Source organism: Mobula birostris, unplaced genomic scaffold (genome assembly GCF_030028105.1).
Source record: "Mobula birostris isolate sMobBir1 unplaced genomic scaffold, sMobBir1.hap1 scaffold_1168, whole genome shotgun sequence".
Lineage (NCBI taxonomy): Eukaryota > Metazoa > Chordata > Chondrichthyes > Myliobatiformes > Myliobatidae > Mobula > Mobula birostris.
Genome location: NW_027274209.1, coordinates 21,315 through 37,271, shown reverse-complemented (window position 1 = coordinate 37,271; position 15,957 = coordinate 21,315). Strand labels below are relative to the sequence as shown.

At 39.4% G+C, this 15,957-nt stretch overlaps 1 protein-coding gene across 2 annotated transcripts in view; it reads left to right on the top strand.

Moving 5' to 3' along the window:
- The window catches only part of LOC140192347 (MFS-type transporter SLC18B1-like), a 40,878-nt gene that overhangs the window by 4,153 nt on the left and 20,768 nt on the right, over nucleotides 1-15,957 (top strand). Inside the window, exons 3-6 of one of the 2 annotated variants that reach the window (XM_072249991.1) lie at nucleotides 622-717; nucleotides 1,752-1,825; nucleotides 8,338-8,485; nucleotides 15,022-15,178. In XM_072249991.1, the coding sequence (XP_072106092.1) occupies nucleotides 622-717; nucleotides 1,752-1,825; nucleotides 8,338-8,485; nucleotides 15,022-15,178 (475 nt within the window). The remainder of the gene's footprint in view (nucleotides 1-621; nucleotides 718-1,751; nucleotides 1,826-8,337; nucleotides 8,486-15,021; nucleotides 15,179-15,957) is intronic. The other variant, XM_072249992.1, reaches the window with a different exon arrangement.

Below are 15,957 nucleotides of genomic sequence, written 5' to 3'. Positions count from 1 at the left end.
GAGGATCCACCCGGGACTTGCATGACTGACAGTAGTGAAAACCAAGGGGAAGCTACTGACGTGATGGAGGAAGTCCTGAACACTGCCAGCGGACCTTCTTTGCAGCCCTACATGCCAGCGGCGTAACAGGCAGTTAGTGATTTGGAGGGTGGTTGGCAGAGCATTGGAACGTGGAGATGATGTGCAAGACTAAGGTTTTGAGTGGTAGATGAGGTAAAGCTGGGCTGAGATAGGCAATGTTATGTAGGAATTTTTTTTGTAGGTGAAATATGGGATTGAAAGTTCCTCTTGGGAGTGAAACAAATGCACATGTTATGCATCATTTGGCTCAGGCCATTTTAAATTGATATGGTTATAGTTAAAAACCAGATTCTAAGATCTCCCTGGAGGAACTTCTGAGAATGGAGATCAGGCATGAATCTGATTTAGAGGTGATGCAGAAAGCTTAGTTTATGGTGAGATGTATCTCATCGACTTACTGATCAAGTATTGGGTACAATAATGAGTGTCATTGTAGATGGATAGGGGTGGGGAAGACTTACAGTTAGATTGCAAATGCACGTTCGCAACCAGCAGTTTATTAATCACGCATCATAAATTTATTCTTACCTCTCTTTGCAGGCAGAAATTAAAGGAGTTAGTGCCAGTATTGTTGGAATGATATTTGGTTGCTTTTCTTTATTCAATTTAATATTTTCACTGATAATGGGAAAATATGTAAGTATAATATTTTTATTCTGGTAAATTGATGTGCACTGGGATTTTATGGTTTGCAGCTAGCTTTTCTGCAGTCTTGATTGTTTGAGTGTTAGAACAGTGATACTCTTTTACAATGTTTATGCAGTTAGGAAACATCAGCCATTATTTGTTGTCGTATAAAATCTGTCCAGGGCTATAATTACATTTTAGTCTGGTGTAGAAAATAAGACATTATTATGTCTTATTTCCCTGCAAATTTGCTTTATTTCATGTTATTTCTATAAGAAAGCAGTGTAACTACATTTTAGACAATACAACAATAAACCAAAAATCTTCCTATCTCATGACAGTTATTGGTCTAGGAAGTGGAAGTCAGTGCTGCCTATAAACATTACTCTACATATAGCCTTTTCTTGTTCCTACACACCCCAGACAATACATTTTCTGTTACATTGGTGTTAGTTTCAGAAGCTAATGTGTGTTTGAGCACATGCTAGTGACTAAACAGCATTTCTACCTAAGGAAATGGAGTACAAGATTCTTTAATTGACAATTTACAAAAGCAATACCCATGTATCTTACAAGAGGGAATCATAATATGACACTCTAAAATCTAGTTGAAGCAGTAAAAACATGACCTAATGCTGTCTGTTAAGATGCAGTTGCTAGTCCAGAGGTTTATGAAACTTGATTGATTTAATTCAGTTGAATTTTAAAGTAGCCTCTTGGCAATTGTTAAACCATTGTGAGGAATGTCAACTGTCCATTTCCCTCCATAAATGCTGTCTGATCTGCTGAGTCATTCCAAAATTTTGTGCATTGCTGAGGAATATACTAACGGTTATACTTCTGGTTGAAATGGAGGCTACTATAATTAGAATTCAATTACAATTATATGTGGGGACTAGCAATTTACAAAACCTGAGCATGAAACAATGGGTTGAAAGCTGCTCATGTTGTGGCTGTACTTGATCATTTAAACATAAGATGATAAGCCTTTGTTTAATTGACCATTTGAATGATTTGCTAATTTGTTTTTTTCTTCCCCGCAGATTGTGCAAATTGGTGCAAAATTTATGTTTGTAACTGGTATGTTTATTTCCGGTTGCTGCACTATTCTCTTTGGGTAAGTTACTAATAAGACACTTGTTTACAAACATCTCTTCTTTCTTATCTCGTTATTGAGGTTGTGTATTGGTGATTGAGATTGTGATGTATTTCCAACTGTGTTAAACAATCTGTAAAAGTAATTTAATAATCATTTGTATATTTCAGTAAATGGCCAGGTGAAAGAAAGTTATAATGAAATTATAAACATTAATTAACATAACTATAATTTTATATTTAAAGTCAGGTACTGTAATTGTATTTGACCACATTAGTGGTCTTAATGATGCTGCACTAATTATCAAAGTCCTATATAAATGAGGATTAATTCCCAGGTGTAAATGTTGGTTCTAGAACATCCTGTTGCATGGAATTTTAATGTTTTTTTATTTAATATTCACTAAATCCACATTCTGCCATGTTCTTTTTAGCATATCTCACACCACCAGTGGCCCAAGTTCATTCTTGACCTCAGGTGCTGTCTGTTTTTCCTGTGGCACATGTGCCTTGCATTCATGTGCTTTTATTTCCTCCCACATCCCAAAGTTGGCCAGGTTGTTTGCTTAGTTGTCCTTTGTAAGTTGTCCCTGGTGTCTACATGAGTGGTATGACCTAGAGGGTGCTGATGGGAATGTGGGGAGAACAAAATAAGGGATTCAGGTAGGATTCGTGTAAATGTGTAGTTGATGCAGCTCAGTTGAAAGGCCATTTTCCATGATGTATGACTGCTGACTCTAAGACTCGGAATGGAATCAGCCCCATCCCGCAGGTCCCGATCACCCTCACCCAACCCTCCATCGTCATACCAAGTCTTCATTACCTACCTGGCTCTCTCAGTCAATTCCCACTGTTCTTTCTTTCTTTCTTTTCAAATCTTTTTATTGTAAATATAGGAAAAATAACATGAGTACATCGAAGTAACAACACTTACAATGCCTCAAAAAAAACATTATCTTAAAGATTGAAAACAAAATTTTGTGATAACAAAAAAAAACCTACTGAGCAGAAAATTGAGAGGAAAAAAAAGAACCCATTAGGTTTTCAACCCCGGAGCCATGCCTCATACAAAAAGCTTCTAAAAATAAACATCAAGCTGCCAGCAAGAAAAGAAAATATACTAAAAAATTTACAATTAGATCATGGAAAAACTATATCAATTAACTCAAATGATAATAACGAGCAAATGAGCCCCATCTTTTCTCAAAATCAAGTAAAGGTTCAAAGGTTGGACTTCTAATTTTCTCCAAACTAAGACATAGCATCACTTGAGAGAACCATTGTGACAAAGTGGGAGCTGATGTATCCTTCCACTTCAACAAAATGGCCCTCCTAGCTATCAATGTAACAAATGCAATAACATGTTGGTCAGACACAGAAATACCATGAATATTTTGAGGAACTATTCCAAAAAGCACAGTTAATTTATTAGGTTGTAAATTAATTTTAAGTGCTTTAGAAATTGTTGAGAAAACCGACTTCCAGAACTGTTCCAATATAGAACAAGACCAAAACATATGTGTCAGTGTAGCTACCTCAGTTTTACATCTATCACAATGACTATCAACATTAGGAAAGATTTTAGAAAGTCTCTCCTTTGTCAAATGATAACGATGTACAATTTTAAATTGAATCAATGAATGGCTAGCACAAATTGAAGAAGCGTTAACCAACTTCAATATCCGCATCCAATCCTCCGTCATAAAAGTCAAATTAAGTTCCTTTTCCTAATCCTGTTTAATCTTAGATAAAGGACGCGTATCCCATTGTAATAATAAATGATAAATTCTTCCAATAGAACCCTTAATCAAAGGATTCATACTCATAATAGTATCTAACAGGTCAGCCTCCAATGTGTAAGGGAAATTACTTAAATATTTTTGTAAAAAATATCTCACTTGCAGAAAGTGTGGGTATGAAAGAGAATATTTATCAATTAATTGTTCAAAGGACATCAATCTATCTTGTTTAAATAAATCCAAAAAGGAATTAATACCTTTATTTTTCCAAAGTAAAAAAATTGGATCACTCAAAGAGGGCTTAAAAAAAGTAATTTCGGTAAATTAAACTACAAAGTTTGAATTTTTTAAGATTTAAAAACAATTGCAGAACTGGAGCCAAATTTGTAAAGCATACTTAATCACAGGATATAGGTTTAAATTAACAACTTTAGCTAATTGCATAGGTAAAGCAGTTCCCAAAACGAGGTTAAATAAAACTGTTTTACAACTTTCAGTTCCAGGTCTACCCAAATTGGCCGATCACTCTTATCATCAAATGACATCATCAAATTCAAAAGATAAACTCAGAGGCACATGATCAGATATAGCAATAGCATCATATTCGCAAGTTTTAACACTAGGCAAGAAGCGGGGATCGATTATAATATAAGCGATCCTCGAATATTTTTTATAAACATGAGAAGAAAGAATACTCTCTATTATCGGGATGAACATACCTCCACAAATCAATCAACCCAAAATCAATCAAAAAGGATTAATCAATGACGCAGATCGATTTGGAAGTCGCTGATTGGTTGAGCTGTTATCAATCATAGGATTTAAACAGCAATTAAAATCCCCACCCATTATGAGCATATATTCATTTAAATCAGGCAGTAAAGCAAATACTTTTTAAAAAAAGAAGGATCATCTAAGTTAGGACCATACAAATTAACCAAAACAACTTTTCTGTTACAGATTGTTCCTTTAACAATTAAAAATCTACCATTAGAATCTGATTCAATATCCTCTTGAATAAATATATTAGGTTTAATGAAAATAGACACACCTTTTGTTTTACTCTGAGAAGTAGAGTGGAATTGCAAACCATTTCACCATCTAAAAAATCTATTTTGATCTCCCGCCCTGATATGTGTCTCTTGAGCAAAAATCATATCAGGTTGGAATCAGTTAATAATTTTAAAAGTCTTCTTTCGTTTAATAAGATGATTCCAACCATGTATATTCCAACTTATTATATTAATCTGTTTGAACTGCATACTATAATTTCATTCTACTTTATACATGCACAGAGCACATACTAATACAGGATGATCAAAGATGGCGGTGATGAAGAATACAACCAAATAAAAAACATGCATGCTCTGGAACCAACCAATGGGAAAAAACTCCTAACTCTAAACCCACCCACCCACACCCAGAAACCCGAAAGAGGCAAGCGATCTATGATAGAATTCGAAGCTGCTGACTGCTCTGTCTGTGTTTTCTTTCCCTCCACCCCCAGTTAGTAAAAAAAGTAGAGTGACCTTGTGAAAAGGCAATAAAGTCTCAGCAAAATAAGGTATTTACACTCCATCAACTAATAAACAAGAAAGAACCAAAACTAGCGCCATGTTTAAGTTTAATATTAATTCCCTAAAAAAGCTTTAAATTCAATTATAAAGTATTATAATAAAACAGAAAAAAAATATAAAAAGCCTTATTAGTAGGAAAAAACTACTAATTAGCTACCAAGTATTAAATTAAAGGAACAAATCACCTTATCTTCTTCCCTCAGTCATGGAATGTCCAGAGGTCATTTGAACAGAGATACTTAAACGATAAATCTTTCCAAAGGAAAACTAATAATATGCAATAAAGAACTACACTCCGTCTTGTTTAATTAGTCTCTCGATGAAATATACAAGTGACCTGCATAAATCTTCTTTCCAAAATGCGAATAATATAGAAATAGCCAAACAACCTTTCAGATGGATCATTCAACAGCGGCGTCGGTGACAGCGGCAGGCAAAGCCTGAACAAAATCCAGTGCAGCTTTTGGATCAAAAAAAAGTACGAGGAGGAGAATTAGCAGGGAAAATTTTAATTCTTGTCGGGTACCTCAGAGACGGGAAAAGATTTTTATCATATGCTTGTTTCATTACCAGGGCAAATTTTGATCTTTGTTCCGTTATCTCTCTTGGATAATCTTCGTAGAAGCAGAGCTCAGATTCCATAAATCTAAAAACTCTCTGTTTTCTTGCCTGTCGTATTATTTGATCTTTAATTTTAAAGTGATGAAAGCAAACCAGAACAGATCTTGGTTTACTAGAGTCCTTCGATTTCGAGATAAATGCCCTGTGTGCCCTTTCTATAGCAGGCTGCTTTGATAGAATGGTAGGAAATAAAGTGTGGAAAAGCTTACCGAAGTAAGCCGTTAGATCTCCATCTTCAGCTCCTTCCTGCAGCCCAACAATTCTTATATTCCTTCATCGAGACCTAGTTTCCAGGTCTATAATCTTATTTTGATATCTTTCCAAATGAGTTGTAGCTTCAGACAACTTTTGCTTAGTTATCTTCAACTCCTCTTCGTGTGAAATAGCTTGAGTTTCCAGGGCTTTAAGTTTTCCCAGAAATGACTTCATTTCATTACTATTCTTTTCCAGTTGGTCATTAATTGATCCATTCTGATCCTTAATTGAATTCAGTGTCCGAACGATATCTTCAGCCCACGATGGCATTTCATCAGATCTTTCCTTTTGCACCTTTCCTTTCCCATTACCTTTATCACTAGGTTCAGGTAAATTCTTCCCACTTCTTGTAGACATAGACATATTGATCGCCCTCAAGAATCAACAAGTAAAAATTTTAAATTCAAAGCTTAAACTGGGGGAAAGAAAGAAAACTAAGAGCGGCAGAAAAATACTGCTACTCCATTGGCAGACAGGGGCGGTCCTCCACGGTTCTAATTAACACCTCTCACCTCTGAATTCCAGTCACCCCTTCAATTTCTGATCAGCCTTCTGAGTCCTGGTACCATCTTGACTTCCTCCATGATCCCTGGCCACAAAGTCTCATCTCCCAAGATCCGACCCACACCCTGTCCCTAGAGTCACCATTTTCTCTCCTGAGCTTGTTCAGTCATCACCTCTTCACATCTCAAGGTCACTGACCACTGAGGTCCTCGTTACTGATAGACCTCACCACCAACCCTCACCTCACTCCACTCCACTCCCAGGATGGCCACAGCTGTTTCATCTCCCTTCAACAGCATCCTGGGTCTCTGGTTGGCACTGGATTCTGGGCATGCTCCTCCTGTCAGCACTGACTGGCGATAAACCTAGGAGCACCTGTTCAACTCCAAGGTCATTCAATACCATCAGCGTCATTCCAAAGTCAGTGCAAGAAAGCAGTATCTATCATAAAGTCCCCCACCATCCAGGCCAGGACCTCTTCTTTCTGTTACCATCAGGCAGGAGCGTTGGGTCCGACAGAACCAGGTTCAGAATCAGAATCAAGTTTATTATCACCGGCATGTGACGTGAAATTTGTTAACTTAGCAGCAGCAGTTCAATGCAATACATAATCTAGCAGAGAGAGAAAAAAATAATTAATAAAATAAAACATAATAAACAAGTAAATCAATTACATATATTGAATACATTATTTTTAAATGTGCAAAAACAGAAATACTGTATATTTTTTTTTAAAGTGAGGTAGCGTCCAAAGCTTCAAAGTCCATTCAGGAATCGGATGGCAGAGGGGAAGAGGCTGTTCCTGAATCACTGATTGTGTGCCTTCAGGCTTCTGTATCTCCTACCTGATGGTAACAGTGAGAAGAGGGCATGCCCTGGGTGCTGGAGGTCCTTAATAATGGACGCAGCCTTTCTGAGACACCACTCCCTAAAGATGTCCTGGGTACTTTGTAGGCTAGCAGGGACCAAAATTATCTTTCAATCATCAGTCTCTGAAAACAGCATGAATAGCTTCATCGCCACTACTCTGAACTGATTCTACAAACTACAAATTCACTTAGAAGCCCTCTTAATTCCTGTTGTCAGTGTTTCTTGTAATATTTGTACAATTTGTCTTCTGCAGATTGGTGTTTGTCATTCGAACTTTATGTATCATGAAATCTATTGTATTTCTTTTCCTTCCTGTAAATGTCTGCAAGAAAATGAATCGCAAGATAGGATATGATACGTAATTTGATTATAAATTTATTTTGAGATTGCACTTTGTACTTCAGATATCTATAAACAGTTGTTATTGCATTATTCAGTACTCTTTTATGACATTGTTGTATGGTATCCAATTTAATGCTCTTAAATTTATTATCTGTCATTATGAGATAGTACTGAAAAAGCCTCTCCTTTTTGTAAAACATTTGCTTTAAGTTACAATTCAAGTTCCCTTTCACTGAAACATCTGTGTTTTAATTGACATTTGGCAGCACAAATGTTACACAGAGATTTCTTCATTACACCTATATAAATTAAATCTTGCTTGTTAAAGGGACCATGCATTTTGGCTACTTGCTTCATTAAATGAATGGCATGAGTTTACAGGCAAAGTTACCTGAAGCTGGCTCTTTTGAGTGTTTTAAATGGCAGTTTGAAATTTGTTGAGCATTCTTGCAGCCCGAAGCTGTAACATAAGAAGTGGGTGGATATATTGAAGTAAACCTATATGACCATATATAAAGAACTGAAATAAATTCACTGAATTTTTACAAAGCCTATCTGTGAAAATAAAGGAAAATATATAGTAATCCTTCCCAGGAGTTGATGTCAGTTTTTATTTCCCTTTTCAGCTTACTGAATTTGGCACCAGATGGACCCATATTTATCTCTTTGTGTTTCATCGTAAGATCAGTAGATGCAATTGGGTTTGCTGCAAGTTCCACTGCCTCGTTCTCTATTCTTGCTGCAACTTTTCCAAACAATGTTGCTACAGTCTTGGTAATAAGAAATTTAAAGCTAATCCTAATATGATAATTAAACACTGCGAAAGGGTCATGAAAAGTATTATTACATTGTGCACATATTAATTTCTGATGTAGAGTCAAAACGGTTTATGAAAATGTTTCCCAGATTTCAGTTTGTTCTTTAACTTTTGTCTTGGGCCGCAAAAGGGAAGCGACCTTTACTGAACTGTAGAGTTCAGTTCAAGTTCTGTCAGTCATCGGTAAGAGATCCTCACCAAGCCTGGGGGAATTTGAGTTAAGAATGAGAGAATTATCTGCCCAGCAATTTTGCACGACCCAGAGCCACAGCTTCACAGCTTAAGTGATCTAGATTCAACCCCAACCTCTGGCGCTGTCTTTGTGGACTTTGCATTTTCCTCCCGTGGCTGCAGTGGTTTCCTCCCATCTCCCAAAGATATCAAGTTCACAGGCTCATTGGCAACTATACAGCTGCAGTAATGTGGACTACAAGTTACAACAGGAAGTAGAAAAGGCTTGTCAGCAAGGCAGTGTTATGCTAATTGTGGGGGATTTTAACATGCGAGTGGATTGGGGAAATCAGGTCGGTGCTGGATCTAAACAGAGAGAATTTGTAGAATGTCTGCGAGATGGCTTTTTAGAACAGCTTGTTGTTGAGCTCACTAGGGGATCGGCTGTACTGCATTGGGTATTTTGTAATGAACCAGAGGTGATTTGAGAGGTTGAGGTGAAGGAACCCTTTGGAGGCAATGATCATAACATGATTGAGTTCACTGTGAAATTTGAGAAGGAGAAGCCGAAATCCGATGTGTCGGTATTTCAGTGGAGTAAAGGAAATTATGGTGGCATGAGAGAGGAACTGGCCAAAGTTGACTGGAAAGGAACACTAGCAGGAAGGGCAGCAGAGCAGCAGTGGCTGGAGTTCATACAAGAAGCAAGGAAGGTGCAAGACAGATATATTCCAAAAAAGAAGAAATTTTCGAATGGAAAAAGGATGCAACCGTGGCTGACAAGAGAAGTCAAAGCTGAAGTTAAAGCAAAGGAAAGGGCATACAAGGAAGCAAAAATTACTGGAAAGACAGGATTGGGAAGTCTTAGAAAGCTTGCAAAAGGAAACTAAGAAGGTTATTAAGAGGGAAAAGATGAACTATGAAAGGAAACTAGCAACTAATATCAGAGGGTACTAAAAGCTTCAAGTATACAAAGAGTAAAAGACAGGTGAGAGTAGATCTCAGACTGATAGAAAATGATGCTGGAGAAATTGTAATGGGAGATAAGGAGATGGCAGAGGAACTGAGCGAGTATTTTGCATCAGTCTTCACTGAGGAAGACATCAGTATACTGGGCACTCAAGGGTGTCAGGGAAGAGAAGTGTGTGCAGTCATAATTACAACAGAGAAAGTACTCAGGAAGCTGAATAGTCTTAGGGTAGATAAATCTCTCGGACCAGATGGAATGCACCCTCATGTTCTGGAGGAAGTAGCTGTGGAGATTGCGGAGGCATTAGCGATGATCTTTCAAAAGTCAATAGATTCTGGCATGATTACGGAGGACTGGAAGATTGCAAATGTCACTCCACTATTTAAGAAGGGGGCAAGGAAGCTAAAAGGAAATTATAGACCTGTTAGCTTGACGTCGGTGGTTGGGAAGTTGTTGGAGTCAATTGTCAAGGATGAGGTTACGGAGTACCTGGAGGCATATGACAAGATAGGCAGAACTCAGCATGGATTCCTTAAAGGAAAATCCTGCCTGACAAAGCTATTGCAATTTTTTGAGGAAATTACAAGTAGGCTAGAGAAGGGAGATGCAGTGGATGTTGTGTATTTGGATTTTCAGAAGGTCTTTGACAAGGTGCCACACATGAGGCTACTTAACAAGATAAGAGCCCATGGAATTACAGGGAAGTTACATACGTGGATAGAGCATTGGCTGATTGGCAGGAAACAGAGAGTGGGAATAAAGGGATCCTATTCTGGTTGGCTGCCGGTTACCTGTGGCGTTCCACAGGGGTCCGTGTTGGGGCTGCTTCTTTTTACATTGTACATCAACGATTTGGATTATGGAATAGATGGCTTTGTGGCGAAGTTTTCTGATGATACGAAGATAGGTGGAGGGGCCGGTGGTGCTGCGGAAACAGGGAGTCTGCAGAGAGACTTGGATAGATTGGAAGAATGGGCAAAGAAGTGGCAAATGAAATACAATGTTGGAAAGTGTATGGTTATGCACTTTGGCAGAAGAAATAAACGGGCAGACTATTATTTAAATAGGGAGAGAATTCATATTTCTGAGATGCAACGGGACTTGGGAGTCGTACAGGATACACTTAAGGTTAACCTCTAGGTTGAGTCAGTGGTGAAGAAGGCAAATGCAATGTTGGCATTCATCTCTAGAGGAATAGAGTATAGGAGCAGGGATGTGATGCTGAGGCTCTATAGTAAGACCTCACTTGGAGTACTGTGGGCAGTTTTGGGCTCCTTATTTAAAAAAGGATGTGCTGACATTGGAGAGGATTCAGAGAAGATTCACTAGAATGATTCCAGGAATGAGAGGGTTAACATATGAGGAAAGTTTGTCCGCTCTTGTACGGTACTTGGATTTTAGAAGACTGAGGGGAGACCTCATAGAAACATTTCGAATGTTGAAAGGCATGGACAGAGTGGATGTGGCAAAGTTGTTTCCCATGGTGGGGGGGTCTAGTATGAGAGGACATGACTTAAGGATTGAAGGGTGCCCATTCAGAACAGAGATGCAAAGAAATTTTTTTAGCCAGAGGGTGGTGAATCCATGGAATTTGTTGCCGTGGGCAGCAGTGGAGGCCAAGTCATTGGGTGTATTTAAGGCAGAGATTGATAGGTATCTGAGTAGCCAGGACATCAAAAGTTAAGGTGAAAAGGCGGGGGAGTGGGACTAAATGGGAGATTGGATTAGCTCATGATAAAATGGCGGGGCAGACTCGATGGGCTGAATGGGCGACTTCTGTTCCTTTGTCTTATGGTCTATAAATTGCCTGCAGAGCGTAGGCTGAATCTGTGAGTTGACAAGAATGTGAGGAGAATCAAAAGAGAATCGGCATAGTGGTGTGAACGGCTGGCTGATGGTCAGCATCGAATCGGAGGGCCAAAGGTCTGTTCCATGCCATCTACTGCTATGATTCAAAGATTCAAAGTACATCTGCAGTATACAACCCTAAGATTCGTCTTCCCACATATAGTCATGAAACAAGGAAAACTATGGAACACGTTCGGAGAAAAGCATCAAGGTTCCGCCCCCCCCCCCCCCCAAGTGCAAAAAAAACAAATTGCTCAATTGGCAAAAAAAAAGAGCGAAAAATACAATGTAAAACACCAACCCATAGAGTCATCAAAAGAGTCCAGGCATATTCAGTTCAGTTCAATCTAGCCTTGTGTCATTCGTTATCTATAGACCACCCTGATCAAAATAGCACAAAAAAGGTTACAGGAAAAGGAGTAACCAGAAACCAGAAATGCATCATAACGTGAGTCCAATCTATCACCCTTGGTTGCATTGTTCACTGGCGCCGCCTTCTTCCGATATAATATCAGATTATGAAGACACGCAGTCCTCTTTTATTGTCATTTAGTAATGCATGCATTAAGAAATGATACGATATTTCCTCTGGTGTGATATCACAAAACACAGGACAGACCATGACTGAAAAAGCTGACAAAACCACATAGTTATAACATATAATTGCAACAGTGTAACAATACCATAACTTGATGAAGAAGTCCGTGAGCACAGTAAAGTTCAAAGTTGCTCAAATGTCCCACATCTCACGCAGATGGGAGAAGGAAGAAAAACTCTCCTTGCCATGCCGACCACAATTGGACTCTGAGTTATCCGAAAACTTCGAGCTCTGAGCAGCTCTCCGACACCGAGTATTGAGCGCCATCTCAGTCCGACCGATTTGACCTCCTTCTCGGTCGCCAAAAGCAGGCAAGGCCGGAGATTTTGAGGCCTTCCCTCCGAAAGATTCCCGACCACACAGTAATGACAGCAGCGAACCGGCATTTCAGAAATTTCTCCAGATGTTCCTCTGTGCTTTCACGTCCATTCTCCATCAAATCAGAATTGTCCACGGCCCGTATTTAACAGATACGATATCATTTTTCACCGGAGGGCTGCACACGCTCAGGCGCGCCACCATCTTCTCCTCCCACCTCCACTGTATATGATACAGTGTTTTATTTCAGCTCACATTTCCTAGAAGTGGCAGTCAGGGCAGCACAGGATACGACTTCATTGCAGTCTTCATACAGGAAATGTTATGTTATTCCTCTCCCTACCTTGTGGCACATCGGACGGCAACCTTGCTGTTCCTTTAGTATTTTGTGTGTTTTTTTTACAAGGCCAAGTTGCTGGATTGATGTTCAACCCAGCACGAATGGAAAGCGAGCAAGGAGCCGGCTGGATTCGATCCCAGGCCCACTCGCCTCAAAGTCCAGTGTAGATGCTACTACACCACCGGCCGGCAATCATACAACCAACCAGCTTCTCAATTCTCAATGAATGAGTCACACCTGTACAAGATTGTTTAATGTCATTTATAGTAGACGTGTGTAAAGGAAAACAAAATTGTTACTCCGGATCTGATGCAGCATATGCTAGGGTAAAGAACACAATAGTAGAAAAACACAATAAATAAATAAAAGATAGATTAATTATATGTGCATAAAGTGACACTGGGTGCAGGAGTGTCTGTACGTAAGGTGACTGACAGGAAATGATAAGAGTAGCAGTGGTGGGGTGGATTAGTGGGTAGCTGAAACAAAGGTTGTGACGAACCAGCATCTAGGAGGGAGACTGAAAATCTGACTGAGTGGTACGACAACAACCTCTCACCTAATGTCTGCAAGACCAAGGAGCTGATTATTGACTTCAGGAGATCCATGAGCCAGTCCTCACTGGAGGATCAGAGATGGAGAAAGTCAGCAACTTTAAACACCTCAGTGTTATTTCAAAGGATCTGTCCTGGGTCCAGCACATAAGTGCCATTACAAAGAAATCACCACAGCGCCTCTACTTTATTAGAAGTTTGCAAAGATTCGGCATGTCATCTAAAACTTTCACAAACTTCCATAGATGTAGGGTGGAGGGTATATTGACTGGTTACATTCCATCCTGGTATGGAAATGCTAATGGCCTTCAGTGGAAAAGCCTACAAAAAGAGGTGGCCAGTTCATCACAGGTAAAGCCCACTCTACCACTGAGCGCACCTATACACAGTGCCATCGCAGAAAAGCAGCATCTGTCATTAGGGACCCCACCACCTCGGCCATGCTCTTTTCTCAGTGTTGCCATCAGGAGGAAGATCAGGACCCAAACCACCAGGTTCAGGTACAATTATTACCCCTCAGCCATGATGCTCTTGAACCAAAGGGGATAACTTCACTTAACTTCACTCACCCATCGCTGAGCTGTTTCCACAACCTATCGGCTCACCTTTAAGGATTCTTCACCTCATGTTCTAGATATTTACTGCTTATTTATTATTTCTTGTATTTTCTTTTTGCATTTTCACAGTTTGTTGTCTTCTGCATCAAAGTTGGTGCTGATCCACTCCACCACCAGCCAACCGGTTTCTTCTAAATAGCCACAAGAAATGAATCTCAGGGTTGTATATGGTCACATGTACATTCTTTGATAGTAAATTTACTTTAAACTTCGACATTTGGAGTTGTTGATCAGCCTTGCTGCCTGGGGAAAGTAACTGTTTTTGAGCCTGGTGATCCTGGTACTCTCCCCGATGGGACTGGTCTGGGTGGGTGGCCTTTTCCCAGCACCTTTCTGAATATATATATCCCTGATGGCAGGTAGGTTGGTGCTGGTGATGCATTGGGCAGTTTTGATTGCCCGTTGTAAAGCATTTCTGTTCAACGCATTGCAGTTTCCGTACCATGTAGTAATACAGTGTATTAGGACGCTCTCTACTGCGCACCTGTGGAAGGTTGTGAATGTAGATGTGCATAGTCCAGCTCTCTTCAGCCTCAGAAAGTGGAGGCATTGGTGAGCTTTCCTAATTACGAAGGAAGTATTCTGGGACTGTGAGAAGCTGTGCAAGATGTGCACTCCCAGAAGTTTGAAAACTGGTTGCAGTTTCTGCAGACGCTAGCAATCCAAACAACACACACAAAGTGCTGGAGGAGCTCAGCAGGCCATGCAGCATCTAGGAGAAGGGTACAGTCAGTGTTTCAGCCTGAAATGTTGACTGTACTCTTTTTCTAGATGCTGCCTGGCCTGCTGCGTGCCTCCAAAATTCTGTGCGAATTGCAGTTTCCACTGCTGTACGGCTGATGTAAAAGGTGGTCTGAGCTTTTCTGGTCGATAACCATCTCCTTTGTCTTGTTGACATTAAGCAAGAGATTACTTTCGTGGCATCAGGCCTCGAGCTCTTCCACTTCCTCTGTGTAGGTTGGCTCAGAGAATGAACTATTTGCCTGACCCAATGTGATGTTTGTTGCTTCTCATGATGTCTGTATTTCCAGAAATAGAAGCTGCAGTAACGCAAACTCCAAACTCTGTTTTCCTTAGGGATCCCTGGAAGTATTCACTGGACTTGGCCTATCACTGGGTCCACCAATTGGAGGCTATTTGTATCAATTGTTTGGATATCAGATTCCTTTTGTTATGCTGGGATGTGTGGTTTTATTAATGCTACCTTTGAACATGTGCATTTTACCAAGATGCGGTAAGATTCTGCATTTTCATCTTTTCTAGCTTACTGTTATTGACTGTATAGTTTGAAAATTACTTGCAAATTAAAAGGCAATTTTTTTTTAAAACCATTTTAAGCCAGTAAATCCATTAATCCAGTTAACTGCAGAGCTTACTAGTTACGTGATCAGCAGCTGAATAGATTCAGTTCACAACTATTCTGAAAAATGTAATGTAAACTGAGGCCATCATATTAATCTGAGTTTCTGCATTGATTGATTTCCAGTGATCTTTGTTCTCATCATATCTGACATAGAGATGTAAGATTTACCTGGCGTATTCCTCCACTGCTAAACAGTTGGTTGAATTGCTGGATGCCCACCCAGACTTAGAATGATATTTAACAGAAGAATAGGTAGCCAGTTCCTTTGGAACCGAACCCAGTTGCTGCATGACTCCTTTAAGGGAGTAAAAGAAATTAGAAGGAACAAAAAAAAATAATCACAATCAGTATATCAATAAACCAAATGGAGAAAAATAGAACTAGTCTATTGGAATTGCAGTCAATGAGCTACAGGCAATCCCCAGGTTATGTAAGGGTTCCATTCCTAAGAATTGTCTTTAATCTAAAATTTTCTTAAGTCAGAAACATCCATTTTCGATAGTTACCTGTATTGTATGGTTGTACATGTATGTGCAATAGATCTCATTTCATTGAATAATCATGCTAACACTATCCATAATTAAACAGAATATATATTGTATCCCATCATTAATGAACACCATAAACCAGCGGTCCCCAACCACCGGGCC